Raw genomic sequence first — 26,135 nt, 5'->3', positions numbered from 1 at the left:
GCCATCTGCAGGATATTCCAGGACGTGAGCGAGCTTAATATTCAACATGAAAATGAGTATTTTAACTTAAGTTACAGAACTCGACGTCTTTGAAAACGGAATGTTTATAATTTATTATGTCGGATTCGAACAATATACAGTTTTTTTTTTCCATTGGTATAACTCTATTTAACTAGGTTTGAGCGATTACCTGATGTGCTGTTGTCAAAATCCACACAGCTGAGAATCACGTGATGTGACGTGACGTGTACCCAGCATGGCGGCGCTGAGTTGAGGTAGCAGCTCTACTGGACGGACTGTGATAGCCTGGTTTTCGTTAGCTTTTCCTTGTCACCTGCTAATTCGCAGGACCAGGCCGAAGATGACGGCCTGAGAGAGGAGCGGCAACAAGATCGAGAGATGCAACAACACCGGCCACCGCAGCAGCAGCAGCAGTACTCGCAGTCGAAGGCAGAAAACAGCAAAACCAAGAGCATGTTTCTGTCCAGGGCGCTGGAGAAAATCCTCTCGGATAAGGAGGTGAAGAGGAGCCAGCACAGCCAGCTGCGTAAAGCCTGTCAGGTGGCGCTCGGTAAGCGGGTTTGTTATGAACATTGGCTCGCTGAGCCTTATGTTTCTGTCGCGTTTCATTGAAACATTTCGCTCTGAGGTCTGCCTTTATGGTAGAGATACCCAGTTAGCTAGCGTTAGCAACTGAATGGCCTTTATCGCCAGTTTGGTTCCCCGTTGATGTTTACAGGCAGATAATTATGTGTTGACACCATTCTCACTCTCAATTATAACCTTTGTTATGTTGATATCTGGCCACAGCCGCATTCTAAACGGACATCGGCAGGGTAACATGCTAACGTAGCTAACTGACGTTAGCTAGTTGTAGCTAGGTTAGCTAGTTAAACAGACCAATCCCTGTGTTGTACGTAGCACTGTCAACTAGCCAGACAGCCTGGTCCGGCTCTACACGCACACACGCTACCTAACTCCAGGATATTCTGACGTTCGTTCTTTTCCATTCAACCCAGTCACAGATAGTGTTGCACACGCCGAGCTGTTTACTTCATTACAGCATTGCTGTGTGTATTTCAGCTCAGACTGCTCTGCCTGTTTGTGTGACAGTCAGCGAGCAGTGTCGTATTGGACTTAAAGACATTAAAAGCTGCCCGGAGTGTGGTGTTGCTTTCTAAGGTGCTTGTCTCTGTCGGGTTTTTTTGTTAGGTCATTGAGAAATTGGGGAAACAACTTGTGCCACAATATTAGGGTGCAGGCAGTTTAAGGACGTGTTTGAGTGGTGGTGGGTGAGGCGGGGCTGCTCCGTGGGCTCTCTGTCTGTGTTTGACTCTCATATGTGACACTGAACACAACACGTGTTCCCTCAACGCCTCACGGCAGTGTTTAGTGAGTTCCCGATATTCAGTCAATGTGGCCTTAGGCAAGTCTCATGAATACCTCAGTTTTTTTCCCCTCACTGCCACAAATACCTTGTTCAGAAAGCTAAGCTGTCTTGCATTAGTTTATACAGTACTGTGCAAAAGTCTCGAGCCACCCCTCATTTCTTTATGTTTTGCATGGGATAAGGGTGCAGCAATTTATTTAAACGTAAACAAACATAAATAAAAACTACAGGATATAAGGTGGAAACAGTTTGTGCAACTCTCATGAGCTTAAAAGTAACTATTTGCTGTGACCATCTTTTTTTTTTCCACGCTCTCAACTCTCTTAGACGAGCTTTCTTGGCATTTCTCTAAGCAGTCTTTGGGAATAGTTGTCCAGGTTTCATGAAGCGTATTCCTAAGCTCTTCTTTGGATGTTGGCTGCCTTTTGATTTCTTCTCTGTCAAGATCATCCCACATTCCAAAAATAATGTTGAGGTCGGGTTTTGTGGAGGCCAGTCTGTGACTGATAGTGTTCCATTGTTTGTTTTTCTGTCCCGATATGGGTAATTTGGCAGCCTTTTCGACTTAAACCAATTCTAATGAGGCTTCAGCAAACAGTAGGCGGATTAACTGAAGGGCTGGGGTCAGGTGTATCTCTCAGGTCTTGTGTCAGGCCTGTGCTGCAATTTCTCATTTTCTTAAGGACATTATTGTCAGATACTGTTTGTTTTTTAGCCCTCCCACTTCTTCTTTTGTCCTCTACTTGTCAACTTTCCTCAAATCCTTTAAGGACACAATGCACAACATGGTGAAATATGCAAAGTTTTTGGGTTATAGTTCTGTGGGAATTCCATTGTTGGTGCACTAATTCTTTGTTATGTCTGTCAAACTGTGGTATCATTGGCATTTTTCATAGATTCCCCTAAAGAAATGAAAACAAATTGTGTTTTTGGTCCAATTTAAAACCAGTTCTTTGCTAAGTTGTCATGTGTAGACAAAAAGCTTCATCCCTTGAGTTAGGTGCCTTCTGATGCTTGAATAAGTCACTGGTCAGTGTTAAGTGTCTTAACAAACAAAGGGTTCAGTGGTGGCTCAAAACTTTTGCACATTACTGTATTTAATGATGAACTAGGTATGCTGAAAGAGACGATCGTTGTCAGCGGCAGCCATGTGACTAAAAAAGCGTGTGAGTATTATTCATACCTTTTTATATATTTATGTGTAGGACTAATTTATACACTTTGGAGGAATGAACAGACCTCACATCACATTCTTACTGTGTGAAAAGGAAGGAGAATCATATGTTTTTGTCACCATTTAAAGTATATTAGTCTAGAATAGTGATTATGACATGTGTAGTGAGTGTTGCACATACTAATTTCCTGTGTGTAGCATATAATGCTGCTACTACAATTTATGCTCAACTTAGTAACCCCTGGATCAAGAGTCACACTTATGTGCTGTGGCACGCAGCAGTGTGGCCGGTGTGCTGCAGAGCGTCCAGACCTCAGTAACATTTAATCTCCTGTGCTTTCCTCTAACAGATGAAATCAAGGAAGAATTGGAGAAACAAAAGTGAGTATTCCTAAATACAAAGCTTTCTTTTTCTCTGAAAGTTTTTTTCCTTCTTCTTGGTATTTTGGGTAAGAACTTGAAGTAAGGATTGCTTGTGAATTTCATTGTGATTTGACTGCAATAGTAGGACTGCTTGTAAACAATGTATTTAAAATATCTATTCCTTATGGTAAAATGGCAACATATCAAATGTTAAAAGATGACATTTTATTGAAAGAAATATGGGAAGTGACCAGTTGTTTTCCAGTTTTTGCTTGGTACAGACTTTCAGCTCCTCAGTTGTTCAGGATTAATCCAACTGCAATCCATAATTTTGAAAAATAACCTCCACATTTGATTGATCAGATCACAGGATGGTTTATTACTTTGTCCTGTTTGTCTCAAAGTAGCTCAGCCAACATTTCTGTTTTACTTTCTGGAAAAGCCTGCAGCCGTGTTCATTTTCAAAAAGAGTCCATGTTGTGATTTCCACTGCAGGATTTCTGACCTACAAGGTCACAGCAATTTAATATTGTTGCTAACAGACTTTTTTGGATTCTTTGAATCTGTTGTTAATATTTTGCACTGTAGACGAGAAAATCCATAAAGACACGTTTACTTTAATTTAGCAGTAAATACGGTGAGCATTGGATCTCCCTCTGTATTTACTTTTAAATGAATCAGCCTTTGTGGGATCCTGTCTTTATACCTAATCAGTTTACTTATTGCAATTAACACAATCACTCCATCAGGGAAGTTTTTTTTCTAAAGATCTGTGGAACTTGTCCAGTCTTTTAATGGCTCCGTCTCAGTTTATTGAAACATATTGCTGACATGAAATTCAGAGCAAGGGTGTGTTGGGACAACAAATAAAATCCTTGTTGTGTGTTTGATATGATGTCTTTTTGCAGCTTTTTTAAATATAGAGTTTGAATGATTTAGAAATTATTGCATTCTGTTTTTATTTAGATTATGGGATAGTGTTTGCAATGCAATGTGCCTTCTGCCGTAGACGAGCCGCCTGTTTGACTGAATGTCGTTGTGCTGTGAGAGTTCTGGACTATGATAATAGGACTGCAGAATAAGAATAAGAATTGCGTGTATAGAAATCTGCTCTTGATGCAGCTTTGCCAGTTCTCTCAGCTGTTTGCTTTCCTTTCCTTCCTCCAGGGATGGTACCGTGGTCCCGCCCAGAGCCAACTACATCGAGGCTGATAAATATGTGCTGCCTTTTGAGTTGGCGTGTCAGTCTAAGTCCCCCCGGATAGTTAGTACCTCTTTGGATTGTCTGCAGGTTAAAGTTCACTCTCTCTCGCACACTCACACACACAAACACCTGTCACTCTCACTCTTCTTGTGCTTATGCATGCAGTAAGTAAAACACAGCAAGTTTTTTTTTTTTAATGATTATATAACCCAACTGGAGGTTGCAAGGTAAAATCTTGAAACAGCTGTCTGACATTTACGCAGAACAATGGCTCTGCATTCCACGCACACATGCCATTCCTGTGCATGTGTGCGGAGATGGTATGGTAAATGCCTGTATTTGTATAGCGCTTTTATTAGTCCCTAAGGACCCCAAAGCACTTTACACAACTAGTCATCCACTGGTGATTGCAAGCTACACTGGGGGGCACTGACAGAGGCGAGGCTGCCGGACACTGGCGCCACCGGGCCCTCTGACCACCACCACCAGTAGGCAACGGGTGAAGTGTCTCGCCCAAGGACACAACGACCGAGACTGTCCGAGCCGGGGATTGAACCGGCAACAAGGCGAACTCCCAACTCTTGAGCCACAATCGAAGATGGAGATTTTCATAGTAGCTACACTTGTATTGTTGTGCCAGCTGTAACCTGTGAAGTACGTTTACTCCGCTTTTGTGGAACAAAGGTACTGACTTACAACAGCCTAAGCAAGCAAACACAGACTTCCTTTCTTTTCTTTTTTTTAAACTTGTTATGTGCTCTGAGTTATTGAGGTGCTAACATCATGTGAGTTATTTGGGCTCATGGCTGTGTCCAAAATATGACCCTTCACTCGTACACTGCCCGTACATACTGAGGTTTACTGCTTAGTGATCAGTAAAGAACACCTGTTTGTTTGTTACACAGATTCTTAATTGCAACATTCAAATTAAATTGTGGACAGTAACGTGTAGATATAGAACTACTTAATGAACACAGACAGATTTTGAGAGAGAAAAGCATTTTGCTAGATAAACTGGTACTTTATTGATCCCAGGGGAAATTCCAGATTCTCCACAGCTCACATTTGACACAGGATCTCTGATCTATATTTATATATAGTTTAGAGCTCAAAGTGTGTGTAGATCTCTTTCAGTTGTAAACATTCATAGCTTCAGTCATTTTCAAATGTATTTGGAGTGTTACTGAGGAAAGGATAAACAGACCTGGGTTGGTGTCTGTTCATCCGTCCATATACCAGTGGTTTGTATAAAGAGGTGGCTACATAAAGGTCCATATAGGGATCGAACTGTTCAATTCATGATAAATTAATGGTTAAATGAGAGATGGATAGATGGATATGTCTGCATTACAGAGCCACATGCTATATCTACCTATTGGCAACCCAATTGATGGGGTAACGTTGTAGTTTTGGTGTTTTTGGTATTTAGAAAAAAAAGACAGTGAGGAGGAAAAAAGTAGATTTTGAAAACAAGTAATTATCATTTCTAGCACAACTGCACTTGCTGCTTGCATAATAAATGATTCAATCAGTTTGTGAATATTTTAATCATTTAGCAAAAGAAAAACTACATTCGTTTGTGCCCCGCTCTCAGGATAACTCAAGTCTGAATATTTTTAAATTCCAAAATTTTCTTTTTTTTTTAATTGTCAGTCACTGAATTTTGTTCAGTTTTGGTCAAAAGTCCCAAATATAACTTTTCACTTATATTTGCATACTATTTCAATGAGTCCTTGCACCCATTTCCCAATGAGGGGTGGCTCAAGACTTTTGGACAACACTGTATCCAAAATTGGAATAACACTACCTCTAGCATTCCACACCCTGCCGCCCTGACCCACACACTCTCTCTCACCACTGCAGAAGCTGATTGCTTACGGCCACATCACAGGCAACGCTCCGGACAGCAGAACTCCTGGGAAGAGGCTGATCGACCGACTGGTGGAAACCATCTGCAACTGCTTCCAGGGACCACAAACTGATGAGGGAGTCCAGCTACAGATCATCAAGGTATACCCAGTGCTTCACCTCACATCTGGCAGCCTTCAGATCATCCAGCTGTCGTTGTTGTTGTTTACTAACATGTCAGAGCCCAGACCGCCAAGCTCAAAGGCTTCTTTCTCTATGCTGTGTCTCTAATGTGAGTTAGGAGTAAGAGAGGATTGGTTATTGAGGTAAAACTGCAGACACATTTGTGTCTTCATCATTTCAGGATCAAAGAAAAGGCAAAGATGAGTAGAATATCTGCTGTTCAAGTTTCCCCTAGCTTATTTAAACACTGTCAGATGTCTATCATTATATTTTTTAAACTTGTGTATTAGGACCGTTGTTATAGGAAAGATGATGTCAGCTCACCCGTGATATGTCACACATCATTTTATATTTTCTTATCTTTCTTAATATTTGCGTTTTAGATGGTAGGTTATCATTGCTGCTGCTTGTTGAGGTTCTGCCTAGCTCCTGAAATAAACATCCTGGTTGGTCATAAAGGACAAAGTCTACTGTAAGAAAGAATCTGTTTTCACTGTTGACAAAAGGTTTATAGGACAGATTATAAGCATCTGTTTGATTGCATAAACTGTAGAAGCAGCCTTGACCGTCATTACAGCCCATTTACACTGACCAAGTGAAACTGCCTTTAAAGATTTTAATTCTCCACCAAATATGGAGGAGAAGAGTAGAGAAGCTGTAGTAGGGAAGTCCAGCGATGATTCAGCAGCATGGTCTGAATAAGACATCCTGTGTGATAAGTCTCAACTTCCTCTTCTGTCTGTGCAGGCCCTGCTGACAACGGTCACCTCCCCGCACATCGAGATCCACGAGGGCACAGTCCTCCTCACCGTCAGGACCTGCTACAACATCTACCTGGCCAGCCGCAACCTCATCAACCAGACCACGGCCAAGGCCACCCTCACCCAGATGCTCAACGTTATCTTCACCCGCATGGAAAACCAGGCTGTCAGTCTAACACTGTTACAAAGCACTGCTGCTGCTCATCTGCTCATAAAACAGTTGCAGCCCGAATTTCTAATCTTATTGTTCAAAAAGTAAAGTCTCTGTTAAACAGTGTAGGGCACTGTGTGCTCGCTTAAAGGATCACTGTACTGATTAGTGTTGGATTCACTGAAAATAATAAGTCATCATCACAGTTTTAATTATAGAAGCCTCAGCCTTACCTGCAGCAGTAACCAGAGTCCGTACAGTTAAGCCATGTGTACCTAATGAGCTGTAAACAGCTGTAACCTTGGCCTGTCTCAGGCAGGAACAGTAATTAGTCTGTTATAATTAGCTTCCCATTAGCTGCTCAATGGACAGGAAATTATATAGCACTTTTCTGGCCTTATTGACCACTCAAAGCACTTCAGACTACAAGCCACAGTGTAGAGTATTTTATTTATCCACTTTAACTACCTCAGATCCATTAAACTGCAGTCACAGGGAGAACATGAAAACTGAGCGCAGCCAGGAGATTTGAACATGGTAGCTGTGAGGTGATGGTGCAAACCGCTACAGCACTGTACTGGCCAGAAAAACACGACCAAGACTTATACCATTATCCAAGCATTCATTTGTCCTACTTGTGGCAGACAGACAAAATAAACAATAAATATGAATATTAAATATATATATAAATAAATAATATGTCACATCTACTTTGATAACACTACATTCAATGCATTTAGACTCGACCACCTGAGACTGTTGCAACAGTTACTCTGTCATTGTTCATTATGTAGAAGTGTACTAAAGAACTGGCTCTCCGTATTATTCTTGGACTCTAAAAGAGGAGCTTTGATTTATTAAATGTTACATAATCCTTACTTATCATAATCAGAGCTGAAGCCCCTCACTTCATCGTCTGTCTGAAATGAGCTTGTTTTAGTTCCTTTAAAGCCACTCTTGTTCTGATTGGCTGTCGCTTGTAAACAGAAGATTTGAACAGTAGGTAGGCGGGACATCAGTGCTCATATTCATACATACGCACTAATGCATATTCAGTGTGTGATATTTTGGATATGCCACCTTTTTTGACTTCATACACATCCAATAAAGGAAAAAACGTAAGCAGTGGGTTTCAGATCTTAAGGTGGATCTCTTGGAGAGTCGGAGCTAGTCACCTTTATGTCTGCTGTTTACTCTTCCATAACCTCATCATGGGTCCCTTTCACATCTACTGCCATTTGATGGTGGGGGGGTGTCAAAATTTCTAAATGTCTTAGCTTATCCAACCCGAGGATTGATAACCTTGTGTCACTATAGGGAGTCCCTTCATCTTCTCCCTCCTCCACAGGCTTTGGAGGCTCAGGAGCAGGAGAAGGAGCGCCTACGTTTGCCCCAGCAAAATCCATCCCCTGTCCCAAGCAGCCGGAGGTCTGGCTCCCCCCGGTCTGACCATACGTCAACTCCTGAGCCACAGAACTCCCCATCCCCGGCAGCGAGTACTCCAGATCTCACTACCAATACCAGCAGCTCCACACACCCATCTCCAGCCCCTGATCTGGACCAGGACCAAGAGCCAGACACACCGTCAGTCAATGGGGAAGTCGAGAGTGAAAATACTCCACCTAATGGAGAAGCAGAGCAGGTCACACCATCAACAGGTTTGTGTAATAAAAGTCAAATCTAAGAAGCACTTCAAGAAAATCCTCAATGATTCAAACAGATTAGCTTCTTGAACCTTTGAATCTATAAATTCAGTTATCTCTTTATGTCAGATTCAGTGTTTGAGGAGGAGGGTGCTGAGACTTCTCCCACAGCAGCTCAGCAAGGTGACGAAGGGGACAACCCAGAGAGCAACTCGAACCCAGCAGAGAAGGGAGAGCAACAGCCAACACAGACCCACGTTAGAGCAGGTGGGATACTCCTCTAATATTCCTATTCTCTTTTTAGTGTATTCTGGATCTTCCGTTCTTCACAGTCTGCTCAGTTGTCATTGCAATGACCTGAAAACGTCTGTTCTGGCTTCTTCTCCAGGATGCGAGCACCCACCGCACCCTGCCACCGAGCAGACAGAGGTGGCTCCCCCCAGAGTCAGAACAGAAGGTCAGCAGATGAATGGTATCATCGAGGACCGGTCTTCACTGTCCTCCACAGACATGCTGGTGAGCAGTGTCAGTGTCATCAGATGTTCATTAGTAGTGTGCAGTCTCGCTTAAAATCCGAGTAAATAGCATATTTCTTAATTCAGGAAAAAAAGTTAAGCAGTGTGACTGAAACAAACTAAATCTGAACCTCCATGTGTGCATTTACATCTTCTTAAAGCTTCTTGGGCCCTTTTCTCGACTTTGGGATTTTATTATGTTTCAGTTCGATTCTGCTTTTGGAGCTTTGTTTTAAAGTTGTTCCCTAAATGAAGCTATCATTTAAAACATTAATGTAGCATCTTGTGCTCTGCTTTGAGCCTCTTTTAGTATATAAAGGCTTGAGGCTAGACCAATTAGAGATTTTGTTGCCTTTAAGATATGGTATAGAGTGTGATTAACTCTCTTCATCTGTCTCAGGATGCTGAGGCCCTGCAGGGACCCCACAACGCTGCTCGCTTCTCTCACATCCTGCAAAAAGATGCATTTCTGGTGTTCCGCTCTCTGTGTAAGCTTTCCATGAAGCCCCTTGCTGATGGCCCTCCAGACCCAAAGTGAGTCATTTTTATGACTTGACTGACATTGTCACATTATATTTTAACTTAACCTGGATGCTTGATTATGAATTTTAAGTTTATGTAATCCCCATGAATCCCCTGCCCTGACACTTTATTTAGCATCTACTTGCCACACTGTAGTTTGCCCAGAAAAATATCACCGCCTCTGGCTTCTGCAGAGTGAACTTACCCTTTTCCATCCTGCTTTGACCCTGTCTTCTCTAATTACTGTAACATTAGTTGCTGGGCCAGTCAGTGTGAATAGGGCAGAGTAAAATGAGCCCAGGTAGATTAAAGAGAAGGCGTCCTAGCCTTTATCAAATACCAGGTTGAAATGAACCCCTAAACTATACATTGTTTACGTGTATGAACTTGTGTCTTTACCCTTCCTCTAATCTGCAGGTCTCATGAGTTGCGGTCCAAGATTGTCTCCTTGCAGCTGCTGCTCTCTGTGCTGCAGGGCGCCGGGCCAGTGTTTCGCACCCACGAGATGTTTGTGAATGCCATCAAGCAGTATCTGTGTGTGGCACTGTCCAAAAATGGCGTCTCCTCTGTACCTGAGGTCTTCGAACTCTCATTGGCCATCTTCCTCACCCTGCTTTCCCACTTCAAAGTCCACTTGAAGATGCAGATTGAGGTAAAACACTTGGATAGTAATATGCACTGTCTCCTGGATTGAGTCGATTGGCACAAAAAATTTTCATTTAAAAGTTAATTTAATCACCTTGAAGGACATTTGTCTACAGCAGGTGCTATATCTTTAAAGCCTGAGTATCTCATTCTCCTCGATTCAGGTGTTTTTCCGAGAGATCTTTTTGACCATCCTGGAGACGTCGACCAGCTCCTTTGAGCACAAGTGGATGGTTATCCAGACGCTAACACGCATCTGTGCAGGTACAGGTCCACTGATACAAGTTCATTATAATAAGATGTAGTTGAAAGTCGCTTATTAACAAGAGCACAGGCTTGACATTTCTGTAACTGCAGAGAGCAATAGGAAGTGGTAGCAGAAATGCAAGTCTCAAAATAGCCTTGATAAATGATGATTTGCCATTCTCTGGGTTTTTGTTACCTTTTCATCAAATGCAGAAATTTAGCTGCTATTTCAGTTGGCACTAATGAATTTAGCACAGCATTAGTTTAAGCATTTTATTGTAGCGAGGGGCTGCTCAAGGCAGTCCAGACTTTTTCAAGACATATGACATAAAAACCTTTTTGAAATGTTTTTCTTAATTCGTTTTGCCTTTCTCCCAGATGCTCAGTGTGTTGTTGACATATATGTAAACTACGACTGTGACCTGAATGCCGCCAACATTTTTGAGCGTCTTGTCAATGATCTGTCCAAGATCGCTCAGGGCAGGAGTGGTCAGGAGCTCGGGATGACACCCCTGCAGGTATGTGTGCACTGTGATGCATTTCATTAGGATAATCTGTGCCAAAGTAGGGTCTCTCTGCTTAGCAACACCTGAGTGTTTCAGAGTTATGTTTAACAGCCTAGTTATTAAAAATTGTAAGCACCTAGTTGTAAGGAGGCAGAGCCATAGTATTATTAGAGAAGAAGGATGTAGGCCATAGATGGCACCCATGGCGATGTAATGGATCAAGTGAAAAGTAGGGTCATTTTCTCAAAGACTGTATTCATAGCTTGATTTGTCCCCTGCTGGCCATTAGTAAAATTGCAGGTATTTCAGACCCCTTTCAGACCCAGAGGCTTTATCCTCTGGACTTGGGTGTGTCCGGTCTATAGGATTTAGCTATAGCATTGCAGGCCATATTATATGAGCGTGTGACCATAAACATGAGATTGTATTATTCCACAGGAGCTGAGTCTACGTAAAAAGGGTTTGGAGTGTCTGGTGTCCATCCTCAAATGTATGGTGGAGTGGAGCAAAGACATGTATGTCAATCCAAACCTTCAAGCTAACTTGGGTAAGTGATTTTTCCAAAGTGAATGTCGTAATAATGAAAATCAGAGTAGGTAGTTTAAATGCATTTATTCTTGTGCGTTGGGTTTGCAGGTCAGGAGCATCCGTCTGATAGCGAGGGGGCCGAGCTGAAGCTCCCAGAGCAGCTGGCGGGACGTCGGGACAGCATCAGCTCGCTGGATTCTGCCATCTCTTCCAGTGTTGCTGTATCCCAGGCAGACCACCCAGAGCAGTACGAGGTCATAAAACAGCAGAAGGACATCATTGAGCACGGCATTGAACTGTGAGCTCTTTTTCTCAGCCTGCTTGTGGTTTAACATGCGAATGGACCTGCGTGCAATGTTTGCACTTCCCCTTTGTCTTGTCCACTCAAAAGTTTTGTTGATTTTTATTTTATTTTCCTGCAGCTTCAACAAAAAGCCAAAGCGTGGTATCCAGTACCTGCAGGATCAGGGCATGCTGGGTCCTAAAGCTGAGGATATCGCCCAGTTCCTCCACCAGGAAGACAGACTGGACACAGTGAGGGTTACACAGATTTACAGACTTGCACACTTATTGCTGCATTCTTAATTCAAGTTAGTAAGTCCCCATCGTCTGTGCATCCACAGACACAGGTAGGCGAGTTCCTGGGAGAGAACATCAAGTTCAACAAAGAAGTGATGTACTGCTACGTGGACCAGCTGGATTTCTGTGGCCGGGACTTTGTCTCTGCACTTAGGATGTTCTTGGAAGGCTTCAGGCTGCCAGGGGAGGCCCAGAAGATCGACAGACTGATGGAGAAATTTGCTGCTCGGTACCTGGAGTGTAACCAGGGGTAAGAGCCACTGTTTCCTACTACTGTCACGGGTTGCTGTCAATATATTTGTGCTTGAAAGATTTACTTCTGTTTATTTCTGGAGTTTGCATTTAAATAGAACAGAGCAACCACTAAATGTTGGTATGTGTCCTCCTTTGCAGACAAACTTTGTTTGCCAGTGCCGACACTGCGTACGTACTGGCATACTCAATCATTATGCTCACCACAGACCTGCATAGTCCTCAGGTGAGAACTGTTGATTCTTTTTGTGTCCTTGCACTCATATTGTCACTAGTCATTGTCACACAGTCAATTTAACTGCTTGTGGTAAATGTTCATTAAGGACTTGGATCCCTTCTGTAGGCACTGAAGAGTCAGAGACAGTTTTGTGTTGTTGTTTATTGAAGGACAGCAAGGTTATCTGTGGAGAAAATGGAAGAAAAGAAGCATTCCTCAACATTTTTAACATGTTATCAGGATTCAAAGCACAGAGGATCATGACCAGATTCTAAAACTCAAGCAAGCTGTCACTGTGAGCTGTCCCATCAAGCAGAGCCCAATCCTTTAGCTCGCAGAGCTCCGTTGTGTCATTGTAGTAGCATCATTCAAATGAATGTGGGTGCTGCGCCAGGCAGTGTCTGGCTTAATGCTGCCTTCATTAAATAGCTACTGCCCCAAATTATTGCTGGTGACAGACCGCTGTAACAGAGGAAACTAGGTTTGAAATTTAAACTCTGAGAGTAGCGGGCGAGAAATACGGTGTGCAGTGATGCATGCAGACTGAAGACTCTCAGTCTTCAGTCTGCATGCATCACTGCACACTGTAATACAGAGACTGTAATACAGCATCAGACAAAGAAAACAAAGATGTATTGTGTTTCCTGCAGAATCTGCTATAACTTACTTTTTTTTTTAAAATACCCTAATTGCAGACGAAAAAGTTATTTTTTTTAACTTCAGCCATAAGCAGTCCGCCACAGTGTAATCACTAAAACGTAATATTGTTTAAAATATACAATAAGGTTCTATTATTTCAAGTTTCAAGTTTTTCAGTCACTCTGTTGATCTGACATTGTGACTATTTAATGTTTTCTTATAGATATTCTCTAACTGGATGATCATTCTTAAAAGTATCTTTTGCACTAATATTCAAACTGAATCTTTAGAAACCACTTCCTCTAAGGTCACTGCTTCCAGATATGTGATGAAATATATGATGAAACTTGTTCATTTACATGAAAATTATTTTTGATGTTACATTTTAGTAACCGCTGACAGGCTTTGCAAATGTTCCCTGAAAAGTAGAAATAGTCTATGTTCTTGTTAAGTTCTGTGTATATGCAATTAGATGTTCTTTTTAATGAACCCCTTCCTACTGTCTGCCCTGATCTTCTTTGTTTACATAGGTGAAGAACAAAATGACAAAAGAGCAGTACATTAAGATGAACCGAGGTATTAATGACAGTAAGGACCTGCCAGAGGAGTATCTGTCCTCCATATATGATGAAATTGCAGGCAAGAAGATAGCCATGAAGGAGAGCAAAGAGTTTTCAATCACTCCAAAGTCCACCAAGCAGAGTAAGTACTCCAGGATTACTCACCAAAATAGCAGAAACAGTAGAGACGCTTTATTGTTGCCCATTTTTAATCAGTCAGAAACATTAAAGTCGTCCTTCCATCAGGTGTGGCCAGTGAGAAGCAGCGTCGTTTGCTCTACAACATGGAGATGGAACAGATGGCGAAGACCGCTAAAGCTCTAATGGAGGCAGTCAGCCATGCTCAGGCGCCCTTCTTCAGTGCTACACACCTGGAGCACGTCAGGCCCATGTTTAAGGTATTTCTAATTGATTCCTCATTTGCATAACCAAGGAAAAGTTGTCGTATTGTTCTTGCTCAAAGGGAATATTCATTCAAACATTCACATGGTGAATGCTGACTTAGGAAATGAAATGTGGAACAGTTTACAAAGCCAATCTAATCAATAAAGAATGAAGTTCCATGATTGCACTGAAAGTGTGCACACAGCGAAGGTAGCACCGGTGGTACAATGCAAAATGCTCAGTGAGGTGAAAGGCCTAGTTAACAAAAATGAAGCTTTAATGAAAACATCAGTCATCTGGACTGAGAATGTTCAATAAAGACAAAAAAATTGTTTGTTGAAGCGCATTGTCATTACTGTGACCTAACAGAAAACCAGATTTCAACCATCTTTCCGTGCTGATTCTTGCCAGATTTATATTTAACACCTTAAATTATATCAGACGATGCCCTGGAGCATTGGCACTAATATTGCAACTAGGATAAGGACTGTGAAATTAATAACAAGTAAGAAACTGATATAACTTGTAAAATGAGATGATACTTTGTGTGTGTTCCAGCTGGCATGGACCCCACTGCTGGCTGCATTCAGCGTGGGCCTGCAGGACTGCGACGACCCTGAGGTAGCATCACTGTGTCTGGAGGGCATTCGGTGTGCCATCAGGATTGCATGCATCTTCAGTATGCAGGTCGGCTCATGTTTACACACAGTTTGTAGAAAACTGTTCCAACTGGTTATATTTCACGTATGATCATATCTCTAATATTTCCTTTGGAAGCAATTCAGTGCAGGCAGCGTGAAAACACGAGTATGTGTTCACTCCCTTTCTGTCTGCAGTTGGAGCGAGATGCGTACGTTCAGGCTTTGGCCAGATTCACCCTTCTGACAGCCAGTTCCAGCATCACAGAGATGAAGCAGAAGAACATTGACACTATTAAGACTCTGATCACTGTGGCCCACACTGATGGAAACTACCTGGGCAACTCCTGGCATGAGGTGCGAATTAAAATTTCTTAACAAGCGACAGATGTAATTTAATGTCTGCATGTAGGCTGTTTCTTCGTAAATGTCTCTATAATGGTGTATTTTTATTGTTTTAATGCCTGTTTTGTAGATCTTGAGGTGTATTAGTCAGCTGGAGCTCGCCCAGTTGATTGGGACAGGGGTGAAGACGCGCTACATCTCAGGGGTGGTCCGGGACAGGGAAGGTGGCATCAAAGGCTTACCCTCCGGCACAGAGGAGTTCATGCCCCTGGGCCTGGGTAGGATACAATGGATTACGTAGAACATATGCTGCATTCAAACTGGGTCTTTAAAACATATTTTGGTGTGTCTCTGGGCTGCCTGTGCGTATGTGTGTGTATATATAAGTATGTGTTAAATGTCTTTGTTGTTGCAGGTAACTTGGTGGGAAGTCAAGATAAGAGACAGATGGCTCATATTCAGGAGTCAGTAGGAGAGACCAGCTCTCAGAGTGTGGTGGTAGCTGTAGACAGGTGAGTCAGAGTCCTCAGACACGGCACACACACATCATTTGTCCATTATAACGATTGAATGTTAAAACTACTTTGATGTTTGCAGGATCTTTACTGGTTCCACCAGATTAGATGGAAATGCCATCGGTGAGTGTGTCTTACTTTGCTGTGTAAATGATCCCCGTTTGGTTTTTCATGTTTGATGTAAAGAAAATAATTCAAAGCACCTTCCCATTTAATTGTTTGCAGTGGACTTTGTGCGGTGGCTGTGTGCGGTGTCCATGGACGAGCTGGCCTCGGCACACCAGCCAAGGATGTTCAGCCTGCAGAAGATTGTGGAAATCTCCTACTACAACATGAACCGCATCAGGCTGCAGTGGTCCAGAATTTGGCAGGTCATAGGCGACCACTTCAACAAGGTCAGTGTCGCAAAGCATCCACAGAGCTTGAATTTCAAAATGTTTATCAAGTACAGAGCCTTAAGGCTTGTCTTGAAGTGTCCTTTGGGTGGTGCTGCCATCATTCTGTGCACCACCTTTTGTCCTGTATTGAACCCTTGATGACACAAATTTATTACCGCCACAGTTCTTGTTGTTTGCTTGCAAATTTTGTGTATCTACATAATGTGCCGACAATGACGTTGTCCTTCGGTAGGACGGTTTTCAAGACTGACATTTGTCATTAATGACCCTATGCACTGATATTACCCCCTTATCTCAGTCATTATATTAAGATCTGTTGCTTCAGGATTGCACTTACAGCCACTTTATTAGGTACACCTGTTCAGTTGCTCATTAATGCAAATATCTAGGCAATCTCATGGCAGCAACTCAGTGGATTTAGATGACCCACCGACATTCACAGCATCAGAATGGGAAGAAAGGTGATTTTAAGTGGCTTTCAGCAGGGCATTGTTGATGATGCCAGACAGCGTAGTCTCTAGGGTTTACGCTGAAAAAGAGGAAAATGTCCAGTGAGCGGTAGTTCTCTGGGTAAAAATGCCTTGATGATAATGTCAACGGTCAGAAAATGACCAGAGTAACTCAAAAGTAACCACTTGCTACAACCGAGGTTTGCAGCAGAGCATCTCTAAATGCTCAACACATGAGACCTTGAAGTAGGTGGGTTCAGCAGCAGGTGCCAGTCCTGTCGTGTTTGCCACCATCAGTATTTTTGTAAAACAGAACTGAACTGATAGCTATCTATGGTGTGTCCTTGTAGGTGGGCTGTAACCCTAATGAGGATGTTGCCATCTTTGCTGTGGACTCACTAAGACAGCTGTCCATGAAGTTCTTGGAGAAGGGAGAGCTGGCTAACTTCCGTTTCCAGAAAGATTTCCTGAGGCCTTTTGAGCACATCATGAAGAAAAACAGGTAGCGAATGCTTCTATGGGGTCATGTGAAACTGTACTTTCTCGTTTTGATAAAAGGTTATTGAAGTAAGAAGGGTTCAGAGTGGTTTACATGAACCTCTTATATTCATCAGATGTTATGGATAAAAGAGGAGTAGCAGTTTGCTTACTTGCTGTGAGGCTAACAGCTCTAATCCCCCCTCAGGTCCCCCACTATCAGAGACATGGTGATCAGGTGTGTGGCTCAGATGGTAAACTCCCAGGCGGCAAACATCCGTTCAGGCTGGAAGAACATCTTCTCAGTGTTTCATCAGGCAGCGTCGGACCATGATGAGACTATAGTGGAGTTGGCCTTCCAGACCACTGGCCACATTGTCTGTGAGTATGTTTACTCAATAATAATAACAAGGTAGCAGGATGTTAACCATTCAAGTGCTCTTCTGACAGAGACATGAGCTGTAAGTGCTGCTTTGACTTTAGTTTGAGAAGAGGGATTTCAGATCAGGACCTTATCATTCTTACTTTGCATGCTTTTGTCTCTTTTATCAGTGAACACCTTCCGGGAGCACTTTGCAGCTGCTATCGACTCCTTCCAGGATGCAGTGAAGTGCCTGTCAGAGTTTGTGTGCAATGCGGCTTTTCCTGACACCAGCATGGAGGCCATCAGACTCATCCGACACTGTGCTAAATATGTCTCTGACAGACCACAGGTGCTCACCGCCCAAGCTGGGAAAACACCAGTTTTGGTTCTTGAATCTTTTTTTTTTTTTTTTTTTGTCGTTTTATTTTTCCTTTTCCCCCCCTCATTCCTTGACTTCCTGCTGTGTCCATGTGCAGGCCCTGAGGGAATACACAAGTGACGACATGAATGTTGCCCCTGGCGACCGGGTTTGGGTTCGCGGCTGGTTTCCTATCCTGTTTGAACTTTCTTGCATCATCAACCGCTGCAAGCTGGATGTCCGCACCAGGTCGTAGATTTTTGACCCAACTATAAAACGCACCCATAAATCTGTGCAGAGATCATGAAGATAAAATGCTCACTTTAACTCGACACCGAGCCCAGTCATACAAAAATGAAAAAGAAAAAATTAATATAGCTGGCTGTTTTTCAGTGGTTACAATGCAATACTCTGTGTGCTAGTTGCTAAGGAAACAAGGCTTTTCACAGTCATACATTTTCCAAATGGTAAACAAATATAGACTAAAAATACAGTGCTCAGGGTGTAACGCACAGCTAACAGATCCACCCCAAACCTCCAGGAGTCAGAGCTGATTACTCGCTCTTTGGGCTTACAAGTCTATCGGGTACTTTCTTTCTTTTTTAAATAACCAAATAAACAAAGAGCCTCATTCCACCAGTAACTTTTATTCTTTCGATAACTTCAGCCTACCAGTGAACAATACCCACACAGTTTTCAAGTAATGTGATCAAACATGAAGGAACACATGTGACTGTCAGACTGTCCATCAGATGGAGGTCATATATTTGCAAAGTACTTTAGATGTATAAATAAATGCTAAATGGAACAAACCAAGCCACGTATTATTATTTCTGTCACACTGCAGACCTTTACATAAAGACTCACAATGTTGGATCAGCTGTTTTAATGCATCTTTTGCACTTTATAGACAGTAACAGTTCTGTTCTGGTTGCTCCATGATGCAGTAAAACTGACGTTTACCGTTTCTCCCGACAGAGGTCTCACAGTCATGTTTGAGATTATGAAGAGTTACGGTCACACCTTCGAGAAGCACTGGTGGCACGACCTTTTCCGAATTGTCTTTCGCATCTTCGACAACATGAAGCTCCCCGAACAGCAGACAGAGGTCAGTGCTGTGTGTGATTTCAGCTGTTCAACTATTTATGTACAGAGGAATTAAAGTAATAAAAAAAGTAAAAAAACAAAAAGAAAAACCCCTGCTCCTCTTTTGTTTGCTTCCAGAAAACTGAGTGGATGACGACAACGTGTAACCATGCCCTGTATGCCATCTGTGACGTGTTCACACAGTTTTATGAGCCTCTCAGTGAAATCCTACTGGCTGACATTTTCACCCAACTCCAGTGGTGTGTCAGGCAAGGTAGGTGTTCATCATAGTCATCGCTCATTACACGCCTCTGTCCTGACAAACAACCTTTAAAGCTCATGAGGCAGAGCGCTAACACCTGTTCTATTTTAGGTGTACAGGCTGGTGTCCTGATGATATATCTCATATGTAGGAAGAATACTAAGCAGTCAGAACATCTCTGCCCTCTGAAACAACATTATTTATTTTCTTTGGATTATTTTATTGATGAGGAAAAAAACTCTCCTAAAGCATCCAAATACCAATCCATCTTCCAAGTTTTATCAACCATTTAAGAGTCACAAGGGGGCTGCAGCTTATCCCAGCTGTCATAGAGCGGCAGGGGGAACATTAATGAGTTGAACCTGTTTGGTTTGTCAGTATTATCCCCACCCTAAACTCCAACTAACTGAGAGTTCTGGGACTACACCCATAAAAATATAAAATCTTCAAGCTCTTCTACTCATGTACCTTTGCAAACATTTCCAATAAGCTACCATCTCTGTCCACTTGATAGTTAGTAAACATCATCTGTTTCTGACCTGACCTTCAGGTCAACAGTGGTTACTTGTGATCAGAGCCGGGTCCAGCTACAACCAGTAATGAGTTCTACTGTTAAAGTTCTGAGTTCTTTCTCCTATTTTGGCCACACCAACACAATCTCCATTCACTATGTGCCACTTGTTCATCAGATTAGGTTCCCTGTCTCTGTTCTCTTCCCCATGATTAAAATTTAGCTTGAAGGGATTGCTGCTTTTTGGGAAATAGTGTTGGGATAGTGGTTAGCACTGTGGACACATAACAAAGTCAGTGGTTCAAGTCAGGGCAGTGGAGTTTGCATGTTCTCCCTGTGTCTCCGTGGGGGGTTCAGTGACATGCAGTTAGCGGGGACTGTCAAGGGTGTAGCCTGCTTCTCACCCTACAGCAGCTGGGATGGACTCTCCAGCACTCCCGAGACCCAGAATTGGATAAGTGGAAGAGGATGGCTAGCGGTTTCAACTTAACAGGGATACAGTAGACTTTACAAAGGCATAAAGTGTAAAGGGTCAGAGCGGGACTTGCAGAAAGATGTCTGAAAACTAGCAGAGCTGCTGAAAGGCATCCATAGGTGCCAAAGAGAGTCTGCAAATCACATGGTTTTGAATTAATATAGTTTTGCGTTTTTTCTCTAATAGACAGAGACTCAGAATTTTATGTTCACAGCCCAGAGTTAGAGCAGGTGATATTTCAGATATGTGTATGAACATGAATAAATGCAATGAAATAAAAGTGAGTCTTCTTTTTTGTATTTTGGGATTTTTTTTTATTTTTTATTTTATTTTATTTTTTAGAAAACTCATAAAAATGGTGGCACATAAAGAGGTGAGATGCAAACAAAGCTCCCCAGCCAGGCTCAAACTACAGTTGTCAACCTCTTAGGCCGCACAAGTTCACCTTGGAGCGGGCAGAATTTTCTCCTCAGTTTTTACTTCATGCACAGCTTTAAGGTTTTGACAGGCAGCGCACCCGTGTGTGTGAGGCACATGTGTTCTGAAGTTGTTCTGTCTTTTCTGCAGACAACGAGCAGCTGGCTCGGTCCGGGACAAACTGCCTGGAGAACCTGGTGATCCTGAATGGGGAGAAGTTCAGCCCCGAGGTGTGGGACATCACATGCTCCTGTATGCTGGAGATCTTCCAAAACACCAGCCCTCAAGCGTGAGTGCTGGTCCTCTATACTCAAGTTCAGTTGAAGTGTCAAAGATGGCATCACTGAGTTAATGGGGATTCAAAACTTGGTGTATGTAAAAGTTACTCTTGTGTTTATGCTGTCACATGATTGTGGTTTTTTTTGCTTTCCAAACCAGTTTGTTGACTTGGCGACCGGCTGGACAGGATGAGGAAGCAGCTGACGCGAAACACTTTGTAAGAGGAAACAAAAAACCTCACCAAGTTCACCCTGTGACTAAATGATGACTATGCACAGCAGCAGCTCTGCACATGCTTCATACAGTTTACTTTTAACCAATGAAAAGAACTCTCCTTTACACACAGTTTCCACTATATCAGACACTAACCTGTGTCTGTGTTCATGGTGTATTTTGTCGCTCCTGTACATTTCCAGGATGCTGATTTCGACACTCAGTCACAGAGCAGCTACGACCGAGCGCTCTCCGAGAGAGGACACAGCCAGATGTCCAGTGACGACACCTGGAAAGGCAGAAGCAATGCCAGTGAGCACACGAGCGCATGCTTAATTATTCAATCTGTAAAATGAATAATCGCAGCATGAATTCCAGTGCTCATATCTCCACACCTTTATACTTTTCTCCGCTGCAGGAGTTTCAGACCAGAGGCTGTTTGCAGGCCTGCTGATCAAATGCGTCGTGCAGCTTGAATTAATACAGACCGTCGACAACATTGTCTTCTACCCAGCCACCAGCAAGAAGGAGGATGCTGATAATATGGCTGCTGCGCAGGTAAAGCTTGGCACCTCACCCACTCTGTCAGTGTGTCACTTTTATGCATAATCACAAAATCATAACCCCGAATGAGCTGAAGAGGTGAACCAAAGAAAAGAGAGTGAAAATGTATTCCTGCTCTTCACCTTTACAATTTTAATATAAGGTGGAGCAGATAAAATGTGGGAGCAGCCACAGAAAAATGTTTCAGGAAAAAAATTGTTCTGTTAAAAATTTGTAGTTGGCTCGAGTTCATCCAATTAAGTGTCTACGTAGTCCCAGATGGTTTCTGTAGGCCACCAGTGGCCTAGGGACAAGAAATGACCAGTGTCCCCTTGTGCAGCCTTATTTTTAAAACTATTATAAAATCATATATGCTAAAGTCTTTTCCTCCTGCCAGCGGGATGCTCTGGAGGAGTCGGAGGCTGAGGGACGTGAGTTGGGTCCAGATCAGGGCATGTACAGACACATGACGTCCGCACACCTCTTCAAGCTGCTGGACTGCCTGCTGGAGTCACACACCTTTGCCAAGGACTTCAACTCCAATAACGAACAGAGGACGGCACTCTGGAGGGCAGGTAAAAACCAAGGGAAAGCCCCCAGGATTCTCTGTCCTGTGCACGTTAGAGTTCAGAAGGTTCTTTGTTTATAGCTTTACATTAAATAGAGGAGAACTATCAGTAAATTGTGGGAAGAGTAATGTTATATCCAGCCCAGTGTTATTTTCACTTCCTTTGTTTTTTTTGATACACAATAGATATACAGAAAGGAAAGGCAGTGTGGAGAACACCGTGATATGCAGCAAAATGGGTCTTAACTACAAGCCTCTGTTACTGCTTTAACAGCTGTCATCTCTCTGGTGACCTTTCAGGGTTTAAAGGGAAATCTAAGCCCAACTTACTGAAGCAGGAGACCAGCAGTCTAGCCTGCAGCCTCAGGATCTTGTTCAGGATGTACTCGGACCCTCAGCTGCAGGACTCGTGGCCCGACATCCAGACACGCCTGCTGCTGTGAGTGAAGCACTCTCCTGCACTTTCTCACAGTGTTTCCTGTGTGTCATCACCGGTTAAATGTTAAACCTTGGATAAATAAGCACCGAGTGTGTCACTGGCAGAAAGGGCAGCGCTGCTGTTTGTTCCTGTGTTTTGACACACAGCTCATACCTCATTATAAATTTATGAATGTACTCTGCGTACGCATTTTGTGTAATATATTGGCACGCTAAAGCCGGGCACATATCACCTCGTCGTGTTTGTCGCTGTAAGCGATGACTCATGTATTGCATCAAGAACACACATGTGAGACGTTTATCATCATGATATCGCTGCTTCTATGATAAAGATGATGCAGATTGATAATCAGTTTTGTGTAGCAACGCTGATACCGACAGCTTTGTGTTTGTCATAATCGTGTATGTGCGTCTGTGTTGTGTCATCTCTCTCAGGGTGTGTAATGAAGCTCTGGGCTACTTCATCAGTCTGACCTCAGAGAGCCACAGAGAGGCTTGGAACAGCCTGCTGATGCTGCTGCTCACCAGGACTCTGCGGCTGCCCGATGACAAGGCAGGAACGCACACACAGAGTACACCTCCAAATACACAATAGTAACAACTTGGGGAAAGAGTATTAGTAGTAGTGTAGTGTTAGATAAAGTATTTGTTCAGTAAAGCTTTACCTGTGCTACACTCTCCAACTCACGCTGCGTCCTCCCCACTGAATTGAATAACAATAAAAGTACAAAAAAAAGATCAGTTCTTCCCAAGCAAAAATATGTTATTAGTTCAATCCTTTTGAATTCATGTCATTTTTTTGAGTACATATACATTATGTATTTAGAGAATGTGCACAATGATTCATGGCAACGCATGACTTGAGGTGCCTTTCCAGGTCATTTTAGACTAAAACCAGAACCGTGCAGCCACAAGTAGTAGGAAATGTTGGCGCCGTGCAGCCAGCCAACAAACCACTGCATCAACAAAAACTAGACCAGTATTGTTACAGTGGATTGGCTGGCACCGCTTTCTTATGCAATCCCTACTTTGCGTTTTGGGAAAGTTTCATAATTCCGTGACATTGTTGTTAAAGGCAGGAAAAAACCAGCAACAAACATGCATCACTGTCGACATATTAATTAAACACCCTGCTGTGAACGTAGTGGTCAGCAACCACCCCTCCTTTTGTATATTTTTCCAAATACACTTTTTTTTTGGTTGTTTTTTTTAATGTCTGAGTCTTTAGTTAAATGTTCTCCTGTTTGTTCCAGTTCAAGCCTCATGCTTCCTGCTACTACCCCCACCTGTGTGAGATGATGCAGTTTGACCTGATCCCTGAGCTGCGGGCCGTCCTCAGGCGCTTCTTCCTGCGCATCGGCTCAGTCTTCCACATCGCTGCTGCTCATCCAGAGGGCGCGCCCGCCCGGACTCCCGCATCCTAAGAAGGCAGATGAACAGGGAAACGGCGAGTGCTGGTGAGAAGGTGGACACAATTTCCGAGAGACTCTATACCTCTGATTGGATCGGATCACAGATGGCTGATAAAGACAAGCTTTCCTGCTGGAACTCTGCATTGAGTTTTCGGCTGTGCTCGGCAGCCAGAAACGCCTTCGCCTGGACCCCTGGCCGTCCTCTTTATCTCGGAGATGAACAGCACTGTGACCGGCACTCTCTGCTGACTGTAGTCATTTATCATCCCCCTGACTCTCATCTCGAAAAAACTGTAAACAAATAATTTATTGATATTATTGCAAACCCTTTCACAGATTTTGAGTGTTTTCTTTTCCCGCTTAATTTTTTAAATACTTTAAAACAAAAAGAAAAATGTCTATATGCTGAAAGGAAATGAAAAATCTCATTGAATTTGACTTCCTTGCATTTGTTCTAGTAAAACATGAAATCTGGCCACCTGTGCCTGTTTGGGGAAAAAAAAAAGAAAAAAAGGTGATCTAATCAAAATAAGTTCCTTGTGTTAATGTCAATCCTGAAGCATTATTGAACTTTTATATTTGTGTTAATATCAAGGAGGTTGTTGAAAAGGCTGAACCTCACAGCTGCAGGAGAAACCAATCTGCGCCTCTTACAACACTATCTGCGATCTTTAATTGGGAGATCTGTGTGACACGGCCATCCCGTCACGTTTGTCACCTCTTGCCTATCAATGAGATTTTACGTATTTATTTGGCTCACTTTCTTTAGTTATTGTTTGGATAATTGCTGGTTTACAGTGTACGGATGGTTGATATACTGGCTGCTTCCCTCTGCTGTGCATTCCCGCGTGTGTTGACCCAGTCAGCCTTACACTGGGGTCGACTTCTCCTGGCTTTACAGTGGACTCATAAAACCTCCACACATCCATCAGTTAGACTAGAATACTACAGTTGTCCATATCTTTATTTTTTACAGTGTGTTCAGGTATTAACATGACACAGTGTAACGACTTACACTGGATGCCTAGAACTCCCTTTAGTGTTGACCCTCTTCCACATTAGTTTGACAGAGCAAAACCAAAACTTGCATCCACAGAGGCTCCAGCATCTCTGCATCCTGGATCATTTCGAGTTTGTTCCATGCCTTGTTTTTTAAAAGAAGGATGTATGTAATTATTTAAAGTGCATTTACATATTTTTTGAAAAGCATTCCTTCCCTCGCAACTATGGATGTCTACTTCCCTAAATCTAGGGAATATATAAATATATATAAATATATACAGTAAATGAAAAAAATACAGACTGTAAAGTTTTCAATGTAAGATACATAGAAATGAAAGTGATCTACGGTTCTATACATAATATTGTGATGTAATCTTCTAAGCATTTGGTGACGTAATCAATAAACCTGAGTTCTGATCTACTCCAGTGTCTGTTGCTGCAGTTTTAAAGCTGTTTAGAGGGTGACCAGCACAGGTGGCACCACCTAACATTAAGCGCTGAGTTTGCTGACCTCCAGTTCTAATGGTAAGGGAGGCTGGTAATGCGGTGTGGAATGGAGCCGTCATTAAATTTGCTGTTATTGCACGTGCATTTTATGACATGACCAAATAAAGTCAATTTAAACACTAAATGTTTTAAAACGTAGAAGTGTGTGGGTATATCAAGATGTCCACAGGGTGGCACTGCAATCAAACTGGTAGTCACCTTGAAACCTGCTAGGCTTTGGGGTAACAAAGGTTACTATGGAGACCTCTCACGTCTTTTGTTATCTAAAGTGTAAAGATGCCAAACAGCTGCTACATGGGCCCTTTTATGAAAAACAAAGTAAAAAGAAATAAACCTTAAAGTTAATATGTAAACAATGAAATGTGTGATAGTTGCCATAAACGGTCGACTCAAATAATTTATGTCTGTGTGTCAGATGTGAAGCTTCAGCAATACAACTGGCGCAGTTTTAGCAAGTTAGCGCTAATATTAGCCGGCTAGCGTTAGCTGAGGCTTCCTACAAGCTAGCCTTGACTAGCTCGTAGTTCACGCTGGGAAGCAACTCGAAAATCTCAGCGACACTGGCACA

The 26,135-nt window shown here is 42.6% G+C and overlaps 1 protein-coding gene across 1 annotated transcript; it reads left to right on the top strand.

The window, feature by feature from the left end:
* The first annotated feature begins 186 nt into the window (after positions 1-186).
* On the top strand, positions 187-25,481 carry arfgef2 (ADP-ribosylation factor guanine nucleotide-exchange factor 2 (brefeldin A-inhibited)). Its single transcript, XM_085145544.1, has 39 exons — positions 187-571; positions 2,915-2,945; positions 4,095-4,218; positions 5,995-6,141; positions 6,910-7,089; positions 8,423-8,732; positions 8,847-8,984; positions 9,106-9,233; positions 9,633-9,766; positions 10,172-10,406; positions 10,564-10,663; positions 11,024-11,163; positions 11,590-11,698; positions 11,788-11,977; positions 12,102-12,213; positions 12,303-12,508; positions 12,652-12,736; positions 13,897-14,068; positions 14,173-14,324; positions 14,869-14,997; positions 15,147-15,305; positions 15,424-15,571; positions 15,709-15,805; positions 15,891-15,931; positions 16,034-16,203; positions 17,006-17,157; positions 17,341-17,513; positions 17,685-17,845; positions 17,973-18,103; positions 18,833-18,962; positions 19,079-19,214; positions 20,756-20,894; positions 21,044-21,101; positions 21,301-21,409; positions 21,516-21,655; positions 22,038-22,215; positions 22,509-22,647; positions 23,082-23,199; positions 23,900-25,481. Exons 1-39 carry the CDS (start codon positions 400-402, stop codon positions 24,068-24,070), a joined length of 5,544 nt encoding a protein of 1,847 aa, XP_085001670.1. The 5' UTR covers positions 187-399; the 3' UTR covers positions 24,071-25,481.
* The last annotated feature ends 654 nt before the right edge of the window (positions 25,482-26,135 follow it).

This window comes from Neolamprologus multifasciatus, chromosome 20, assembly GCF_963576455.1.
Source record: "Neolamprologus multifasciatus chromosome 20, fNeoMul1.2, whole genome shotgun sequence".
NCBI classification, from domain to species: Eukaryota; Metazoa; Chordata; class Actinopteri; order Cichliformes; family Cichlidae; genus Neolamprologus; species Neolamprologus multifasciatus.
This window is presented reverse-complemented; position numbering and strand designations above follow the sequence as displayed.

Bases quoted from the DNA above. Each gene is read 5' to 3' on its own strand.
- arfgef2 (XM_085145544.1), top strand. From the start codon at position 400: ATGCAACAACACCGGCCACCGCAGCAGCAGCAGCAGTACTCGCAGTCG. The intron at 21,656-22,037 runs GTAAAGCTTGGC...TCCTCCTGCCAG, and splicing joins ATAATATGGCTGCTGCGCAG to CGGGATGCTCTGGAGGAGTC. The intron at 22,216-22,508 runs GTAAAAACCAAG...GTGACCTTTCAG, and splicing joins GACGGCACTCTGGAGGGCAG to GGTTTAAAGGGAAATCTAAG.